This window comes from Hyperoodon ampullatus, assembly GCF_949752795.1.
Source record: "Hyperoodon ampullatus genome assembly, chromosome: 6".
Taxonomy (NCBI): domain Eukaryota; kingdom Metazoa; phylum Chordata; class Mammalia; order Artiodactyla; family Ziphiidae; genus Hyperoodon; species Hyperoodon ampullatus.
In genome coordinates, this window is record NC_136919.1 from 12,255,709 (window position 1) to 12,276,602 (window position 20,894).

At 36.1% G+C, this 20,894-nt stretch overlaps 1 protein-coding gene across 2 annotated transcripts in view; it reads right to left on the reverse strand.

Annotated features, from left to right (window-relative positions):
- The window catches only part of RABGAP1 (RAB GTPase activating protein 1), a gene marked incomplete at both ends in the record, with an annotated part of 135,449 nt that overhangs the window by 31,789 nt on the left and 82,766 nt on the right, over positions 1-20,894 (reverse strand). For both annotated transcript variants that reach the window (XM_079706061.1, XM_079706060.1), the window contains 2 exons: positions 850-924; positions 4,807-4,920. In XM_079706061.1, the coding sequence (XP_079562187.1) occupies positions 850-924; positions 4,807-4,920 (189 nt within the window). The remainder of the gene's footprint in view (positions 1-849; positions 925-4,806; positions 4,921-20,894) is intronic.

Genomic DNA, 20,894 nt, shown 5'->3' on the forward strand with positions numbered 1-20,894 from the left:
TTCTTCACTGACCTTGATTAGAAAAAAAAGCTGTAAGGGACCTTACTGAGTAAACAGGGAAAACTGAATGTGGACTGTGGGTAAGACACTGTGAATGACTGTCGAATTTCTGAGATATGACTGTGATATTCTGGTTAGGTCCTCAGGAGATACATGCACCAAGTATTTAGGAGTGGAGTATCTTGATGTCTGCTACTGATTTTCCAAAAATAATTTCAAAAAATTTCCTTTCCAATTAAAAAAAAAGAAGTGTGTGTGTGTGTGTGTGTGTGTGTGTGTGTGTGTGAAAAAGAGGAAAAAGAGAGAGAGATGCAGAGAAAGCAGTGTGGAAGAATACTGATATATCAGGTCAAGAGTATGTGAGTGTTCACCTTAACATTTTTTCAATTTTGTTGTCGGATTTAAAAAAATATCAGTAAGATGGAGTGTAAAGGTCTTTGCTGAATGAATGAACAAATGAAATAAAATGGTGCTAAAGGCAACCCAACTTCTCTGCCTCCCTTCCACCCCAATACATAAATCTCAAAACAAAGACTGATGACAGCGGCTACTTTAGAGAAGATAAAATGTCCCCAAAGGTTCAATCAAGACTAAAGTCTATCCAATCACCCTAGTAATAAAAAAAAGGTCTACCCTTGTACCAATTTCAACACTGTCATTTATTTTTTACCATGTTTCTCTCCCATGATGACACTGTATTAATTTAAGGAAAAGTTTCCAGATATAGGAGTTAACCCTCATGCGCTAAAGCCTGAGCCAAAGGAAATAAAAAACCATGATCAAGTCTAAGGCTAGTATAAAGCTGAGACAGGACATGTGTAAGTCATACACAGAGACCTAATTACTCACATGGAGAAGCAGAACAGCAGCAAGAAATGACTGGCCCTGGCAATAGCCAATTTCTTCATCATACACAGAATAAGCCTGGGGGGAAAAACAACACACACGAGGTGTAAATGAATGTAGTCACTCTTGAGTCACAGTTGCCTTATAGGAGACTTGAACACGGGAACCTCGAAGATGCTACCCACACTCCACTGTGGCATTCTGATGGGCACTGAATGATGCAAACATTTCTCTTCAATTCCAATTTTTCTTTATTATAAATAAAGCTGTCACCACGCCACTTCCTGTAGCCAAGGAGTGGTATGGTTAAGCAAAAACCATTTTAGCACTACAAAAAAAAGTTGTCATTCCGCCTGTCTTTTGCTCATTGCTTTTCCCTCTTCTCTGTCTGAAAAACGTGTTCTTACTGAGGCTCCAAACATATTCCGTTCCTCCAGGATTCTCTCTCTCCTCGGTACTTCTATGGTACTTGTTATATAAATGTATGGTTATTATAGCACTTACCAGCAACTGCATTTTAAATGTCCATCTTCTCTACTAGACTATGAACTTCTTAGAGGCTGGGGTGATGTCCTATTCAACCTAGCCAGCACCATCAACACATACAGCAGGCACTCACTAAACATTGTTACTGCTATTCATTTTTCTTTCTGGGAAAAAAAATCTTTTGGCAAAGATGCCAAAATAAAATCCTTTCCACAATGCCAGTGATAACTTTCTGATAAGAGGGATTACTCTGAAACCATTTGTGGGTTCTCTGGAATTTTCATTTGTATTTTCCTTGGCAGCAGGTGATTACAACTCATCTCTTCTGAACGTTATCATGAACAGAATATTGACATCAAACAGTCCTGTGGGTTACTCTTTGTTCTGTAGTTGTTCTTCAGAGTCTTGTTCTCATGGTTTAATGTTTACAGTTCTCGTGTAAGTTGTGGGGGGAAAGGGGAATTCCGATAGATTCAGGACGCTATTCCCTGTTTGAGAAATTTATTTCTGATGAAACTCTCTTTATTCTCCATTTTGTTCCCCAAGGTTCTTCTGTGTCCCAAGAAAGCAACTTAGAAATGGGTATATTTAAATTTCAGATCACTTAGCAAAATGTGATGACAACGTTTATTAGATGACAAGTTAATATACACATGGGATTTTATCATTAGCTTTTGGTGAAAACTATAGCTTTTAAAATATATACATATATATATTTTACAGAGCAGGCACTCACCAATCACTGCTTATGTTTTTATATGTAACCATGCTTTCATAAATTCAGGTAGAATTCAATATAATCTCATTATATCCCCCATTTTGTCAAAGCTTATCTGATGAGAGGGCTACAGAACGAGAAACACATATGCTTTTCCAATGACAAGAAGCACAGAGGGATTTAGAAATCATCTTTTGTAATTTAATGAGACCAACTTTCCACCTATCAAATCAGTAAAAATTAACGAGTTAATACCCATTTTGTTAAGACTGTTAAAAACTAGTAGTAGATATATGCCAACACAGCTCTGTGGAATGCAGTTTGACAAAACTGATGAAGGTACCAATCGAGCAGTCAATTAGTCAAAAAAAGAACAGAGGCCTCACAGTTAGACGAGTTGGGGCTGAAAATCTCACAATTGCTAATGTCTCGGTCTGGCTCTTAGGCCCATTGCTTATATTCCTTATTTGTAAAATGAGAACAATCACAGTATTTATATAACGGAGCTGATGAATTATTCTCAGTCCTCTCAAGTAAAGTGCTCAGCACATGGCTTAATCAATTATGTACTAAGATAAAAATGTATTGAATTTCTATAGGTAGAGAATGGAGGGGAGCATTTTTCAGGCTCATAGAAGGAATGCTTTATATTTCAAACATTTCCCGAAAGTTTGAAAGTACTTTCATGTACATAATACATTCAGGAAATGTTTGAAATATAAGGTTCATGGGGGCTGTAATGAAATACGGGGAAGAAAAGGCATTTCATTAATTCATCAACATTTAATGAGCACCTACTATAATATGGTGTGCACTGTGCAAGTGCTATAGATGCTAACATATGTAAGAAATGATTCTTGCCCTTGAGAACTTCACAGTTCAGTTGGGAAGTTTGACAAGTAAATCAACCAGAGTACAGTGAGAAGTTCAATGTGACTGAAGCATAAAATATTTAGGGAGTAAGCCTGGATATATTACAAAATGCCTTTAATACTAAGCTAATGAATCTAGGACCATGAAACGAACTAAGGAATTTTTATTTCATTTTGTGGGTTAGAGAAAGCACTGAAGGTTTTAGTGGGTCTAGTGGAGGCCACTAAAATGATCCAATTCTAGGGTCAACACAGAGAAAATAATAAATAGGCTAGAACCCAAAGGCAGGGAGACTAATGCAAGGCGGCTTTTGTAAAAAAGTGCCAGCAACATATCATAGTGGCCTGTACCAGGGCAGTGAATAGTGAGGGGAAGTACGGCTTAAAGAGACATCAATCATATCAAACTGAACGTGGCCAAAGGAAGGAACTAGAAAATAACAGAGAAATGATTGTATCTTCAGCAAGAAAATGGCATGGGGAAAAAAAGGAGGACTGTTTTTAATTAAAAGAGATATAACAACTAACCACAGTATGAATATTGCTGGACCCTGATTCTAACTAAATGTATAAAGACATTTAGGGAAATCTGAATATGGAGTGGCTATTGGATGGTACTGATGGATAATGATGGATGATACAGGTGGATAATGATCTTATTTTTAGAGATGTACGGTGAAGAGTTTAGGATTGTGATGTCTGAGGTTTGCTTTAAAGTACTTCAGGAAAATTTTTTTTAAAGGATAGATGAAGCAACTGTGGCAATATATTGATAAATATTCAAACTGGACAGAGATATATACAAATTTATTTACACTATTCAACTTTATGTATGTTTGAAAATTTTCATAATAAAGTGTTTTTTTAAATGAACGCTAGTTTTAGACCTGTTTTGTCTGATGTACTTGACAGACTTTTACGTGGAGACCAATGAGCAGCTGGAAATTTAGGCCTTGAGTTAACATAGATTTGGGAACATCTGTGCAGTGGTGATAGCTGAAGCTGTGGGAGTGGAAAGGGTCACCCATGGAGACAGTGTAGAGCTACAGGAACCGGTGACTGAGCACCTAGGGGAAGGCCTCTGTTTTAGGAGCAGGCAGAGAGAGAGAAAAATCATGAGAGAATCAGCAAAGTAGTTAGAGAAGTGAGAGCTTAACCAGGAGGGTGAGAAGTCAGGAGCAGAGAGCTGCAATGAAGATCATCATGAGAGAGAAACAAGAGTGCAGTGGGGTCAGAAGTAAGGGATGAGAGTCAGCACAGGGTTTCTTTCTGGGACATTCTGCAGGAAAGTGAGGGAGAGCTAGATTAAAAGGGTAAAAGAAATCCTACCATTTTATTTTTAATTATATCCTGTTCATTATGAATCTAAAATTGTGTTGTTACTGTTGATTTTACAAAGACTTTTCTCTCATTTTTTTGCATTCTTGAACATCAAATACAAATTACGTTTTGTAGTTATCCTTTGCATAATTTCAAAGAACCAGAATCACCATTTAAAACTGAGTCTTGGACTTCCCTGGTGGCTCAGTGCCTAAGAATCTGCCTGCCACTGCAGGGGACATGGGTTCGAGCTCTCGTCCGGGAGGATCCCACATGCCGCAGAGCAACTAAGCCTGTGCGTCACAACTACTGAGCCTGCGCTCTAGAGCCCGCGAGCCACAACTACTGAGCGTGCGTGCCTCAACTACTTGAAGCCCGCATGCCTAGAATCCGTGCTCTCTCACTGTGGAGAAGCCACGGCTATGAGAAGCCCACGTACTGCAGTGAAGAGTGGCTCCCTCTCGCCTCAACTAGAGAAAGCCCGTGTGCAGCAATGAAGACCCAACGCAGCCAAAAATTTAAAAAAAAAAAAAAAACTGGGTCTTTTTTTTTCATATGAAATACCTTGCATATTTTATATAAGGAATCTTGTCCATCTCCTCCTGTGTCCTTAAAGTAGTCATGCGCTGGGAATGTCCGGTTAATATCACGAGTGATAGCACTGTCCTGGGGAGACTCCTGTGCAAACATTAGGAAAGAGAAGGTTTAGTAGTCAATTACGTCCGTACTTGTTTGGGCTTATACAACAAGGTCTTCTCATCTACATGCTTTAAAATGCTGCAGGGACATACATACACATATGCATGCCCAGAATTATTGTGTCTTCAGGGAAGCCAAAGCAAAAGCAATAAGGGGAAAAAAAGATGAAAGAAAATCAACCCATTTCACTCTATACACCTCATTTCTATTCCACCCCTGTTGCAAGGAAGTGCAGCTGGTAACCTTTCTATTGTAAGAGGGAAAATGGGATTCAAAATAGATTGCCCCCAGGAAAACACTCAACCTAACCTCAAAAGAAGGAGGCAAAGTGCTCCCGTTAGAAAAACTGGGTACAAAAATTGCTGCTTTAATTGATCCTTTGGCACAAAACTCATGTGCCAGGTTCTCAAAGGGAAAAGAGAAATCCCTTGATTGGGGTTTATTCTAGGGACAAATGGCATAAAAATTCACATAGTGGTCTACTCAATAGGAAACTAGACTATTAAATGCCAAGGGATTCAAACAGGCTATGGGAAAATATTCCTTGCTTTTACCAATGGAGAAAAACTGTTTCCTCTTCTACAATGAGTTACTAATACTGAACAAATGTCAATAATGTCATAAAATATGTCAAGCATCCAGCTATTTCTAATAGCTTCCCCTTGTTAAATTTTATTTGCTCACATGGTAAATAACTAGAACACAAAAACATGACCTTCTGTTTTAACAATACATTGTCTTCATAGCTAAGACAATAGACTTGATTCTTCTTGGTAAGACTACATCATATTCAGCACACCATCCAAGAGCCTGATACTCCTGTTTCAAGTGAAAAATGAGTGATATTCTTTCTTATCGGGTAATTTCTCTAGCCTTTCAGGTAATTAGGTTCCCAGGGCCATAAATATTTTACAGTTGTGGGGTTTGAACTAACTTTACATTAAAAAAGATTTTTTTTTTTACTGAATAAATTTGACATGTAACATTGTGTAAATTTAAAGTGTACAGCATATTATTTTTGATACATGTATACTATATTGGAATATGACTGCTATAGCAATATCACATTACATAATTATAGTACATTACTGTCTACATTTATAATACTGTGCATTAGATCTCTGGCTTATTTACTACTCATTACAAGTCTGTACCCTTAAACACTAGTCTTACCACCTCAAACTCCATCTCTGGTGAACCATCTTTAAAGACTATCTTTCTTAACCTGTAAACTATTTAAACCTTCAAAGACATTGCCAAACTGCTTTCCAAAGAGATTTATTGTCAGACTACTAGTTTTTAAATGCATCATTAACAGCAGTTAAGGCAGCTCAGAACTGTGGTGATCCCTGACAGGACAAAATCCAAGGTGAGATCTAAGACTACAACAGCTATTTGTCTGGTGGCAGCTTCCAGGCTGTAGCACATGGAGAAGGAACTGAAACAGAGCTGGGGATGGGGAGTGCCTCCCTGAGCTGAGAAAAAAGAGAGCAGGATTCAGGGGGGGCAAGGTAGCTAGAATTTATAGCTCAGAGTACTGGAGAGGCAAAGTTGAACAGAAAGAGAGCTGTAGAGCTACGTAGAGGGGTCCCTATGAGTCAAAGAATCAGAAAAGAAAAAATGATAAACTGGACTTCATCAAATTAAAATTTTTTAATATTCAAAAACCACTGTTAAAAACATGAAAATGTAAGCCATGACCATGAATTTATAGCATAAATTACCTATAAAATCTATCTGATAATGGAGTTGAATCCAGATATATAACTCTCAAAATAAGACAAACAACTGATTTTAAAAGGGGGGAAATGGTGGTAAAATACTGAATAGACACTTCATAAAATAAGACATATAGATGGCAAATAAGCACATAAAAAAATTTCAACATCATTAGTTATCAGCAAAATATAAATTAAAACCACAATGAGATTCCTCTACAAGCCCACTAAATGTTAAAATTAAAAGGACCCAATATACCAAGGACTGGCAAAGGGTGAGAAACAGCTGGAACTCTCATACATTGCTGGTGGGAATGCAAAATGGTACAAATACTTCAGAAACAGTTTGGAAGTTTCTTATATATAAAGTTATACATACGCTTCCCATACAATTCAGTGATTCCACTCCTATGTATTTATCCAAGAGAAATGAAAATACAAATATATGCAAATACTTGAACTCAAATGTCCATAGCAGCTTCATTCTTAATAGCCCATGCTGGAAACAATGCAAATGTGCTCCAATGGGTAAATGGATAAATAAACTGTGGTATGTGCATATAGTGACAGAATACTACTCAGCAATAAAAAGAGAAAAAACTGATACACGCCATAAGATATACCTCAAAAGCATTAGACTATGTGAAAGAAGACAGACACAAGAGACTATTTTCTATAATTCCATGTACATGAAATTATAGAAAAGCAAAATCATAAGTTATATAAAGCAGATCAGTGTTTGGACGAGGAAAGCAGATCAGTGTTTGGATGAGGCTGCGGCTAAAGGGAGAAGACTGATTTTTTTTTTTTTTTTTTTTTTTTGCGTTACACGGGCCTCTCACTGCTGTGACCTCTCGCGTTGCGGAGCACAGGCTCCAGATGCGTAGGCTCAGCGGCCATGGCTCACGGGCCTAGCCGCTCCGCGGCATGTGGGATCCTCCCGGACCGGGGCACGAACCCGTGTCCCCTGCATCAGCAGGCGGACTCTCAACCACTGCACCACCAGGGAAGCCCAAGAGAAGACTGATTTTTAAGAGGTATTAGAGAACTTTTTGAAGTGATGGAATTATTATCCATCATATCTGTGGTGGTAATTAAAACATATTGAGTTGTTCACTTAAAACTGGTGAATTTTACTGTATACAAATTACATCTAAATAAAGGTGATTTTAAAATGGAAAAACAAACAAAAGGGGATACTCATACAATCGAAAAAGAGACCCAGGATGATGCAGGTCCTTTAGATTAAGAATTCCCAGTACTAATTTAGCTATATATGTACCTAAATGATGGGAATGATGTCAATCCATCTTTACCTTAAGGCCTTAGAACCAGGGGCATAGCTTAGAGTCAGACATATCTGGGTTTGAAAGCTGGCTCATCTCTTACTTGGCTAAAAAACTTTAGGTGAGCTTCTTATCTTTTCTGGCTAACAGCATCTACCTTATAAAGTTGTAGTGAGGGTTACATTAAATGTGTCTATAAATTATAAACATGTAAAGAGATTCCAGTATTGTCTGACGTGTACATGAAACACTTGATAAAAGTGAAAGTGAGCAGTCTCCAGCATGGCTGACAGCTGGGGCTGTCCTCTGAACACACACACTCACACAAGCACACACCCATGCACACAAATGCACATGTGCGTGCGCACACACACACACACTGACATACAGAACACTCAACCATATGGTTCCTAGAATATGTATTATTTTTATTTTTGTATATCTTATCTTCCTATAAAGCTATTCATGTAGGGGCAGAAATTGTACTTTAGTTTTGTAACTTCCACAGAGCCTAGCACAATGCATGACACATACTCAGTGCTTGATAAATATATCGAATAAAAGTTCAAAAGCTTCCTTAAGATTGAGTGATGGCAATGCTCATGTGGTCAACAGCTCTCCCTAAACTAGAATCTCTAATGCTAATGTTTATTAATTCAAAACTCATGTGAAAGAGGCACTAAACGAAATCAGAAAAGAACCTTATTAATAATTTATAAGACATTCCAACTAAATACCTGAAAAAACCAAGACTGCTATAATGATTGACTCATTAGTGACTTCCAAATTGTGTCATATGCAGGCGAGAGAAAATAACTGTCATGAGAAAGAAACAGAACACAGACTGAGTCTAGCTCTAAATGCAAAATAAATCAAATCATCCTGCAATTATCAAGAGAAATGACAAGGAAAAGGAGTCTGTATCAAAAACATATGCTATATTATTGTGGATTAACAATTTTTATTCAGCCTAGGATATGTGAATTCTCTTGGACTCAGTTTTTTAAATTTATTTATTTTTGGCCACGCCACACGACTTGCGGGATCTTAGTTCCCCAACTAGGGATTGAACCTGGGCCCTGCAGTGAAAGCACCGAGTCCTCCTAACCTCTGGACCACCAGGGAATTCTCTTGAACTCAGTTTTAATTTTAACCAACACACAGAATGTAAAATAGCAACACAAAGAGAAAACCACAGGCATACTGGGAATTAAGAAATCTTTATTTGAAATAAATCTCTGTTTCATGAACAGCTCAAACAACAACAGACCATAAATAGTCCCAGCTTCAACTGTGAAACTGCAGCATGACAAAAACTTATTGCACCCCTAGAATCATTAAGAGGAAAAATAATAAACTGAACTGAACTAAAATTAAAAATGTTCTGCTTATAAAATATGCCACTAAGAAAAGAAATAGGCAAGCGGTACCTATATCTCAAAAGGGACTGTACCCAGAATATATACAGAACTTAAAGAAAGAGACAATTACTAAAATGGACAAAAATTGAGCACTTTATAAAAGAAAATATACAAATGGCAAATAAGCAAATGAAAAGGTAGTTACCAGGACAATGCCAATTAAAACCACAATGAGCTAGCCAGCCAAAGTGTCTACCAAGGAGAATGATTTCTTGTGCAATGATAGGAGGGCTACCACCTGGAACACTCTGCAGAAAGTAATTCAATCAATGGAGATTTGGAAAATCAGAATGATAATTTCAAAGCACTGAAGGAAGATGACCCAAAGCAGCATTAAGTAGTTTCTGAAAAGATCTGGAACTTGAAAACAAAAACGAGAAAGGGGACTTAAAGCACTAAAACAATCATTAAAATAAATTTCACACTGACAAAACTTTCCAGAAAAGATGAATGGACATTTTATTGATCTATATTTGGAGTTCAGCCACAAGAAGTTATTCTGAAAAAGTTGTTAATTCTGTTCTTGAATTATATATCCACTGGAATATTTCCAAAAGAGAATTCAGATTTTTTTAAATGTCAGATGAATTCACTCTAGGAATTTTATGAAACAACAATTAAAGTTCTGAAACATGCTAAGAATGATAGATTCTGGCTTAGGACAAGCATGAAGGTTAGAAAATTATATGAAGAATTGAGAGGAATATGGAAAGCTTCAAAATATTTTATGCCAGTTTTATCAGTCATATTAGACTGATGATAAAGATAACTTGAAAAAGGATATACAATTATGAGATATATGACTTGGACATTCAAATGCACATAGAATGGGAATACAACAAAAAACTGAAAAAACTCTGTAACTGGTTAGTTCTCATCCATCTGCCATCCCTCAACCATCTGATCATGGGAGTCATCAGATAAGTAAGGGGGAAAATGCCCTTGAGATTAGGTGATTTTGAAAATTCACATGCTGAATTTTTGAAGCCTTCAAGAATGATAATAAATCGAGGAGTTCCATGTGAACCACTTGCTTAAAATATTTGGTCTTAGGAAATATGCTGAAGAACTTGGGAATAAATCCATTTGACTTGCCAGAGGCCAAGCTGTACAAAAATGATCCAAAAATTCTAACAATGATGAATTCAGTAAGTTCCTATCAGAATAATGACATCGTTAAATTTGAAAAGATTCTGAAAACAAATCACAGTAACGTTATGGATGATTCCTTCCTAAGAGAACACAGCAAAGAGCTTTTGTAAAATATCGAAACCCAAGTGCTGATAAAATTAAGATTTATACCACAATAGATAGTCCTTTTATTTCTAAGGAGTTAAACATAAATGTAGCTGACATTGGGAACTTGCTAGCACAAGGCATATTGGCTGACACTATTCATGGCCAAATTGATTAAGTCAACCAAATACATCCTTTCACCATACTATAATTAGTAAAATGGCTTAACAGAGAACAAGCTTTTACAAATGTACTTGAGGCAATCATGCAGACATAAACCTTAAAAGAACAGGGAATGGCAAAACTACTGTAAGGTGATAGGTCCTGAAAACTACTGAAGTGATGGCAGAAGTAGTTCTTTTTTATCAACTGGCTTTATGTTTTGGTTGCTTCATTTACCGTAAGAAAAACAGCTTTAATCTCCAGAAAAAAACAAAACTGCCATATGATCATGCAGTATTAACATTTTGCAAACTTTTTCTGTTAAGAGCCAGATGGCAGATATTTACTCAACTCTCCCTTTGTAGAGAAAAAGTAGCCATAGACAATATGTAAATAAACAAGCATTTCTGCATTCTAATAAAACTTTATTTTCAAAACAAGAAGCATGCTGGATTTGCTGCAGTTTGCCAAGCCCTTCTCTAAATATACAACACAATAATTTGTCACCAGCAACATGACCAGAGAGAAGATTTTTGTAATGATTTTGAATATACTGACATGTTACTACTGATTAACTTTTTATGTTTTACTTGCAGAAATTCTGTCACAAACAAGCTACAACAACTTGAAATGTATTTACCTTTGAACACTTTTTTTCATGTAATAATGAATCTTAAAAATGTTTGCTGCATTTTACAAAAGTCAATTCTTCAAAGCCTGTATATTTCTGTATCTGCAACGTAGTAAAGATTTAAATGAAACCCTGTAATTATAGTGCCATACTGTATATTGTCCCTTATATTTCAAGCAGCAATACAAACAGTATACACAATTCAGAGACTCTAAACATACACATTGAAACATATTAGACTGGCTAAAATAAAAAGACAATACCAAATATTGGTGAGGATATGAAACAACTGGAACCCTTTTAACTGTTGCTAATGGAGATATAAAATGATACATCCACTTTAGTGAATTACATGGCCGTTTCCTGTAAAGTTAAATAGGCCTTTACAGAGACCCAGCAATTTCACTCCTAAGTATCACACAGGAGAAAAACATGTGTCCAAAAGAAAACCAAAAATGTACAAAAATGTTCATAATAACCTTATTTGTAATGGCCAAAAACTAGAAATCCCAAATGTCCATTCATAAAAAAAGAGATAAACAAATTACCATCCATATAATGGAATACATACATACATTGTTGGAAATAATTTCATTAAATACCATACTCTAAAATAATAGCACTTTAAAAATTTATTCACTAAACAAATACTAAGAATTAATACCTCACACTAAAATCCAAATCTTTTTTATTTCCCCTTCCCATACTCCTGTCAAATGGGACTAGTCACTGTTCCCCAAACATAACTCCAAATTAATGATATACCTTACTGCAACTTAAAAGGAAAAATCTAACCTTTTATTTTCTTAGTATAATAACAAACCCTTTTTGTTTTCTTATTTTAATAAAACATTTTTGCTTCCTTACAATAATAATACTGGGGAAAATGAGAAAAAAAGATAATTTCACTGTAGTTAATGTTTGATAAGCATATATCTAACTTTCTATATAATTATTTCTATAAAATGAGCTTACATTGTTTTGAAAATTAATTTTACTAACTTACTAATTTTACTAACTGTAAAATGTTGTGAGCCTCTTTTCCTGTTATCGGACAGTTATCCTACTCTAGCATTTTTAATGCACAGTAACCTGTCACATGGCTAGACCATAATTTACTAGGCCAACTCTCTGACTTCAGAAGATTCAGGCTGTTCTACTCCTTTTGCTATAAACAAGGCTGTAAAGTGGAGCCATGATTCTTAAGGGGGAAGAGATTATTTCCACAATCACTCCTTTCCCCCAAAGATCCAGTGTAACTCTTGTGTTTGGATTTTGACGTACAATGCCAATTTGTCCTCCAGAAAAGTTGTACCAATTTATATACCACACTGGTAGTACCCTCACAGCAGCTGCCCTGCTGTTTTGGAATAGTCACTTATGTACTTGTCTTGGCCTCCTTCTAGTCTGTATATAACTAAGAATTGTACCTAAAGTTGCAAAGAACTACACACAAAGTTTACTGACTCCATCCCATTCTAATTCCAATGCATTGTTTGCTGAACCCACATGCTGACAGATGTTAAAAAAAAAAAAAGCACTATCATGCATATATTTCCTTGTCCTGTCAGTTGCCATGGCCTAGAAGTAATAACACCCAGTAGCAATGAGCACACCTAGTGCCAGGATCTTGGTTTCTAATACCATTTACTAATAAAAGGAACCAGGCTCCTTGTGGAAATGGCTGATTTTAGTGCTGGGGCAGGAAATATACAAGATGATCCTGGAACACCTAGAATTGCCAAAGAGTAAGGAAGAACTTCCCCCCTGACTCACACCACAAAGAAAACAAACCCACAACGATGGGAACATGTCAAAGGGAAACATGAGCCAGAGTTCCCAGTAGCCAAAGCTGGAACAATGTAAGCAACAAAATTAATGAAGTATTACTGGATTATAATCTAAAGTATAAAATAAATATCCATGAATCTATACTTATATAAATAAACAACCAAATAAGTAAATAAATGGGGGGAAAAGAGACAAACCTCCCATGAAGAAGAATTCCAAATAATTTATGAAAACACCCTGCCCTGGGACTTCCCTGCCGGTCCAGTGGTTAAGACTCTGTGCTTCTACCACAGAGGCGCGCAGGTTCAACCCCTGGTCGGGGAACTAAGATCCTGCATGCCGTGCGGCGCAGCCAGAAAAGAAACACACACAAAAAAAACCACCCTGCCCTCATGGAGGGAGCCCACTCCTGTGTGGGCTGTGCACAGTGTCTTCCTTCTGAAGAGTACAGTATGGTAAGGGGGAAAAAAAGAGTAACGACAATGGAGAAATCTGACAAACATGACCTTAGCCAGATGACCAACGTCCACACTAATAGTGACAAGTCATGTTGATAGTACATACCCTTGATATGAGGTAATGAAAATGGTACTTTACCTATGTGTTCTTTTTCCCCTAAACTCATAATCTTATGAGAAAAACATCAAATTCCAAATGAGGGACATTCTATAAAATACCTGACCAGTATTCCTTAAAGCTGCCAAAGTCATCAAAAACAAGGAAAGTCTAAGAAACTGAAACACAGTCAAGAGGAGCCTAAGGAGACAGAAGGACTAAATATAACAAAGCATCCTGGATGGGATCTGGAAGAGAAAAAGGACATTAAGAATAAACAAAGGAAATCTAAATAAAACATGGACTTCAGCTGATAGTAATATATCAGTATTGGTTCACTAATTGAAACAAACATATCATACTAAGATTTGCACTTATTAGGCACTCAATAAAATGCTGGACTAAATTTGTGGAATAAAACTGGTGAAATGAATACTGTGGGTACAAGCTCAATAGTAATAAAAAGGAGGCTCTGTTGATGTAATTGATTTCTAGATGATTTCTTTCTTGTCCCCAATTCTTATGCTCTTTTTAGTGTATGTAAGAAAGCAACAGTGACGTTTTGTTACTTTCTTAAATTGTAAGGCTTGTCTAAAATAATCTGTGCAGAGAAAAATCTAAGGAAATAACATTTGTGCTGTTTCCTTCTCCCATCTTGGTTTTGAAAGTCGTCCATTAGGTCAAATCACAGTGGTACCACATTCTGTAATTTTTCTGGATGACTATTTTTATACCTTACTGTGAGAATTGGCTCTCTGAGTAACTTCTCAGGATTAACAAGGTACTGGGAACTGACGGAAACCCTCTGAATACACACCCTTTGTAAACTCAAGTTGAAAAATAGAAAGCTAAGAATGGCAGGAAGAAAAAGAAAGTACCCAAACAAAGAAAATGCAGTGGAAGGGTGCCATGAGAAATAACCAGCATAGAGAAGATTATTTCCAAAGTAGCTTGTTGCCTAAAGAAAAAGATCTTAAGACTATCCAAAATGTTATAAATGCTTTGTTAAAAGCCATCATGTAATACTTACGAAAACAAAACAAATACCACCAAAATTCCACTCAAATCCATCATGCTATATCCTCTCTTTACAATATGTTTCACAGAAATAAAATAATTTTTTGGTTACATTTTGCTCTTTAAAAGTCAGCTACAGATTGTCAGAAGTGATTTTAAAGACTTAGTTTTTTAAATTCCCTAGGATAAAAACTCAAAAGAAGGAAAATGAAATTGAAGGAGTACTATACTTAAAAATTAATAAATGAGGACTAAAAACCTTCTGGAGGTTAACATCATTTTTCTTAATTAAATGTAACTCCTGTCATTTGCGGTATGCGGGCCTTTTTTTTTTTTTTTTGCGGTATGCGGGTCTCTCACTGCTGTGGCCTCTCCCGTTGCAGAGCACAGGCTCCGGACACGCAGGCTCAGCAGCCATGGCTCACAGGCCCAGCTGCTCCACGGCATGTGGGATCTTCCCGGATCGGGGCACGAACCCCTGTCCCCTGCATCAGCAGGTGGACTCTCAACCACTGCGCCACCAGGGAAGCCCCACTCCTGTCATTTGTAATTTAATTTCATGTGTTTTGGAAGTAGCAGAATTGCTTAAGTGAAAAGGTGAAGAATAAGACTTCTAAGCCTATGAAAACTGATGTTCTTGTGTTTGGGCAAAATGAAGATGGGCCTACAAAAACCTGCAAAATCTGGAAATTTCATTTCAATGGGTCATGTTAAAAATCTAATAGCATTTCTATTAACACCATTTTAACAGAGTCAAAAAAGGTGATTAAGAAAAACAGTTAACAATTATTTTAGTTAACAATTATTTTGTCGCTTAAAAAATAGCTCTGTCTTTTCAAATCAAATACTGTAGCCATCTTAAGGAATGCCTCACAGGAATTCTGACAAAATAAAAAGAAGGTATGTATGGTATTCTTAGCCTGAGATTTAATAAACAGATTTAAGGTTTACCATAAATTCTCTGACACTGACTGCGAAGTTTTGTGTGTATTTTTCTAAGAAGAACATTCTTAGATTTTAACAGATTCACTAGAATGTGAAGCTTCATGAGGGCAGAGATTTCTGTTTTGTTCACATGCATCTCCAGCACCTAGAAGAGTACCTGACAAATGGTAGGAACTCAATAAATATTTTCTGAATAAATGAATTCTCAGGGGATATGTGATACATATAAGGTTCAGAGCCACTTACTTCCTATTGACAAACTCACTTTTACAGACTTAAAAATAATTATTTAAGCCATAATAACTAGAGCGAACAAGGATCTGTACTCATTGTTCTAAGCACCTTATATACGGATATATCATATAGCTCTACCTGTGTTAACAACCCCCTGAGGTGGGCTCTATTATGTCCCCCATTTGGCAAATGAGGAAAGAAGTTAAATCACCTGGCAAGCAAAGTGAGGAGCTGGGACTGGAACCCAACTGGTTCAGCTTTCTAGTTCATGTTCGTAACCCAAATAAACATACTATAAAAGTGAAGAAATTCTCTTATCAGTAGTGAATGGCATTTATAATTCCTAATATATGAAAAAATGCTTTTGTCTTCTAGACTCTTATAACTAAAATCAAAATGATACAGACTTTGAAAACGTGCTTCCTCCTTTTACTCATACGAAGGCTATTCAGTGTTTATGAAAAAGCAGAAATCGCTAAAGCTCTAATTACACAGAGAAATATATGATGCTCTTAAACATAAAAACAAAGTGAAAAAAGTCTCAACATGTGGCCCTTTTGTAAATTATTCAAAGAAAAGGCATTTTCCCTAAATGCTAGGTGGCCTCCAACATGTATCTTAATCATTTCAGGTTTTTTAAAAAAAATATGTAATATTTTAAATTATTATGGTTTTATTCTTTGATTAGGGTTGACCACTTGATAGATGTATTGTTAGACCACAATATCCTGGCCCTCAAAGAACCGCCTTCATGAAACTGTGCTACTGGCATGTTTTGAGACACTATTTTAAAAAAATTGCCATAGAAATCTTGTATCTCATGGTGGTGAGGACACCTCCTACGACATTACTCAGTGTGCTTATAAGAAATTGTTTCTTCTAAAGAAATTGGCTATTTTTTTCCCCATGGAAAATGATTAAATGTCCATTTTTGTTTTGGCCTCCAGAACCCTCAGAACCAAATTTGCAGCCCAATCTTAAATAATACAGGAGGTCATGGCCTGTATATCTGTGTATTATCTTCCTGTTCTATCTCTATTTTCCAAATCTCTTTCTTATTTACATTTTCCTACTTTTCTGAATTGTAAATATTCTAATAAGGTACCTCAATACCTTAGTAATGAGGTACAGTGTATTTGTATAAAACAAATTAAAACCCTTCAATAGCATTTCATAGTTCAATCAATAAGAATTCTAGAAATAAGTATCTGATTGATGGGCTCATTTAACACTGACAGCGCAAAAACATTTTTACCTTAATTCAGATTTCAAGAACATAAAAATGTATATTCATGCAAACATAATTTTACTTGTCCCTATGTAACTAGCACCACTGATCTTCAAATCAGTTTTCTTTCAACTTGCAGTGCGTGCTGTTATTCCATACCAATGCAATAGCAGGAATTTTAGTATAAATTGGATTTGTGGGTAGATATTACTTTGTATATTTATCCTGGTGATTTGCTCTTATAGGCAAAAATCGTAATTCTAGTAAAACTGCCACTGAATAACATTTAATAAAAGACTTTAAAATCTCGACCAATGGGAGACAAGAAATTAATCTTTAACATATTTAAATAAATGAAATACTGTATTCAGTAATTACTACTGTATTCAGTAATTAATGTTTTAAATTTTCCATTCCAAACACATCAAACACAGAACAAACTGTAACTAAATTTCCATAAACATGGAAGTAACTGAAGGCACTGCAGAATCTGACTACAACTATGTGAAGACTGGAGCTGGACTTCTGACAAAGAATAGAGAAGACGGATTTTAGGTGCTCTACTGAGGTCACACAATGTAACAGAACACAATGTGATAGTTAGAACACTGACTCTAGGGTCAGGCAGTTCTGTCTCTGAAAACTGCCTCCCCTACTTCTAATTGTATGACCTTGGATAAGTCACTTAACTGGTCTGAGCCTTAATACCCCTATCTGTAAAATTTATGCAATGGTCACTGCCTTGCAGAGTTTATGAGAAGCAAATTAAATACTGCATGGAAGGCAGGTAGCATAAGGCCTTGCCATCAGTGATAGCTCTTTCCCATCAGACGTGAGATTTATGATGTTGGCATATTTCCAATCTTGGGAGAGAAGCCAAAGGGCAAAATGTGTACTTGGCAGATTTTCCCATATTTGAAACTTAGTGAACTACTGTGAGGGATCTGCAATTTTAGATAGTATCCAATTCAGAAATCCACTGTATCAATTTATTTTAACCAAATAAAACTATAAAGATAAATCAGGTAGCAGAAAAGCTGACACAAAATATAAATGGTGCAATGACTGTTTTTTTAAAACCTATGAACTGTGCTAACCAAAACATTCTAGGAGCTCAGAATGAAATACCTTTGCTGATTATCTTAAAAAAGTCATTTCTCAGAGGCAAAAATCCATTTGGGTTTCTCTATTATCACTGACTCATTTAGTAAAGACCTCTGCTATTTCAAGACAATCAATTAACTATACCAACACCCAATGCTACTAATCCATCTTTACTCTTTTTTCCCTTCCAGTAAGAAAACGACTTGCCCCAAACATGCACAACAAAAAGACAACTATATTCTATAATCAATGAACTGCCAAAGAATCTTTTACTGCAGAAAGCAGACTCCAAAACCAGCCTCCAGAAATGTTTGCCAAATAAGCGCCGCTAACTTTAAAACATTTAGCATGGCTATCAGCTGAACAGTTATATACTTATTATGTTGAGTCTATATACACAATGTAATAGAAAATTAAATGGCTTCTTCAGAAAACATAGCTTTTTAATAAAATAAGGTACGGCTATCACATTGTTTCAATCCAAATATGGCATTATAGTGCCATTCTAAAAATAAATCGAAGTCCCATGTGATATGCAGCCTTTTAGCTATGTTCATTTCCTTTTAGGGCTCAAGTTTCCCACAGGAAAATTATTCAATGTTTGGCAAAACTGTCCCAAATCATGTATAGATAAGGCACAACTGCTAACTACACCGTCAATCTTTTCCTGCTTTGCTATTGTTGATTCTCATTCACAGTACTCCATCATGGAGAGGTCCAAGAAGCAGGAAATACTCAAGAACTTTTATCTGACCAAAGTGAAACAAAAAGTGTTATTTTGATTAAAAAGGTGTTGAGGAGGTAATTTATGAGTCATCTAAATTAGAAGACAAAATTATTACATACAAAGTCATATTCCAAATATGTTTCTGATAACTGTGATGAATTCCAAATACTTATTTCAATTGTATTATTTATATTACTGAGCAAAACTGAATATCAAATGCCCTCTTATGAAATCTTCTCAAAATCACTCACTCTCATAATACCACACACACACACACACACACACAAAATCAAGACCCATTCCCCAAGCTATATTTTTATATAACCAAATCAATCAAATTATGATTTCTAAGAAAATGTTTATGAATGTTTCATAATGCTTAGCAAATATTCAGTTTTTCTTTAAAAAGCTGAAAATAGCAAGTCTTAAGTCAAAGATTTAAGTATGCCTGTTAAGTAGCAAAAATACACAGCAGCTGTAAAATGACTAGTTATATTGAAATGACTTTAAACTCTATAGTTCTCTTTTATATAGTTAACAAAATAATCTATATGAGAAGCTGTGTTTGAATGCTATTAGTCACAAACATCTCCATCAGTGAACTGCTAAACTGCATTTAGAATTCTGTAAGAGGTCTGCATTCATATACATATTCACAGACTATTGGTATATGACCTGGGCTTCAATGTTTATTTTAATTATATCTATTTATACAGCTTTCAGGCAAAAATGATATTTCCTAGAGCCCCAATATATAAGAAAAATCATGTTTAAGATTTTAATTTTCCTACTAAAGAGCTAATCTTAAGAAAAAATTATTAAGAAACAATTATTTAAAGATTTAAAAGCTATCTTATTCTATCATTAATGTATAAAGCTATAATTAGTTAGATCTTTCTCTATTAACCTAAGAACTTAAGGGCACATAGGTATCATACCGACCAATGTCTATTAGTATCTATGTAGTAATTGCTTATTACATAGGTAGTAAGAGCCAACCTGGAATTAAATTCTTTTTATGTTTCTCTATTCAAAATTCCTGGGTACAGCAACTTTAAAAGGTACTGGATAAGCAATGATCTTCAATTTTATTTAAGCAAAAACTTCACCCTCGGGGCTTCCCTGGTGGCGCAGTGGTTGAGAGTCCGCCTGCCGATGCAGGGGACATGGGTTGTGCCCCGGTCTGGGAAGATCCCACATGCCGCGGAGCGGCTGGATTCGTGAGCCATGGCCGCTGGGCCTGTGCGTCCGGAGCCTGTGCTCTGCAACGCGAGAGGCCACAGCAGTGAGAGGCCCGCGTACCGCAAAACAAAAAAACAAAAAAAACTTCACCCTCCAATCTCACTAGCAGTACAAATAATATAAATACCAATGAAGGCATTCTAGAACCACGCATTTCATGTATTTTTACTTCCCCTTTCTGAGGTGACTGCCACTGATCAAGAAAACTTTCTAACTAACTAAGATTTTTCAAATCTTAATTTGTTTGGTTGAAAGTACCAATGGAAAGACTATTTTATTTAATCCACATCAAAATCTGAACACTTGTTTCTTTTTTTCCGAACCTGCTGGAAACGCACATTTTCTAAGCACTTGACCAATCAAGTGACTGAAAGGCTGAACAATCCTTTGGACTTATTTTGGTGTCATGATTGAGTCTAAGGGAGGTCTAAGGCCTGGATTCTAGTCCCAGTTCTGCAACTAATTTACTTCGTCACTACTCTGGGTCTCCCTTTCCCCATTTGAGAAAGGAAGAGTCTAGACTGAACTCTAAGGGATCTTCCAGCTCTGTCACTTTAGGATTTTATATTTATGTTATTCACCTACTCAAAAACCTTAAGTCCATCTACAATTCCTAATTAGAGTCAAATCCCTTAGCCTTTTATTCCAGATCAGGT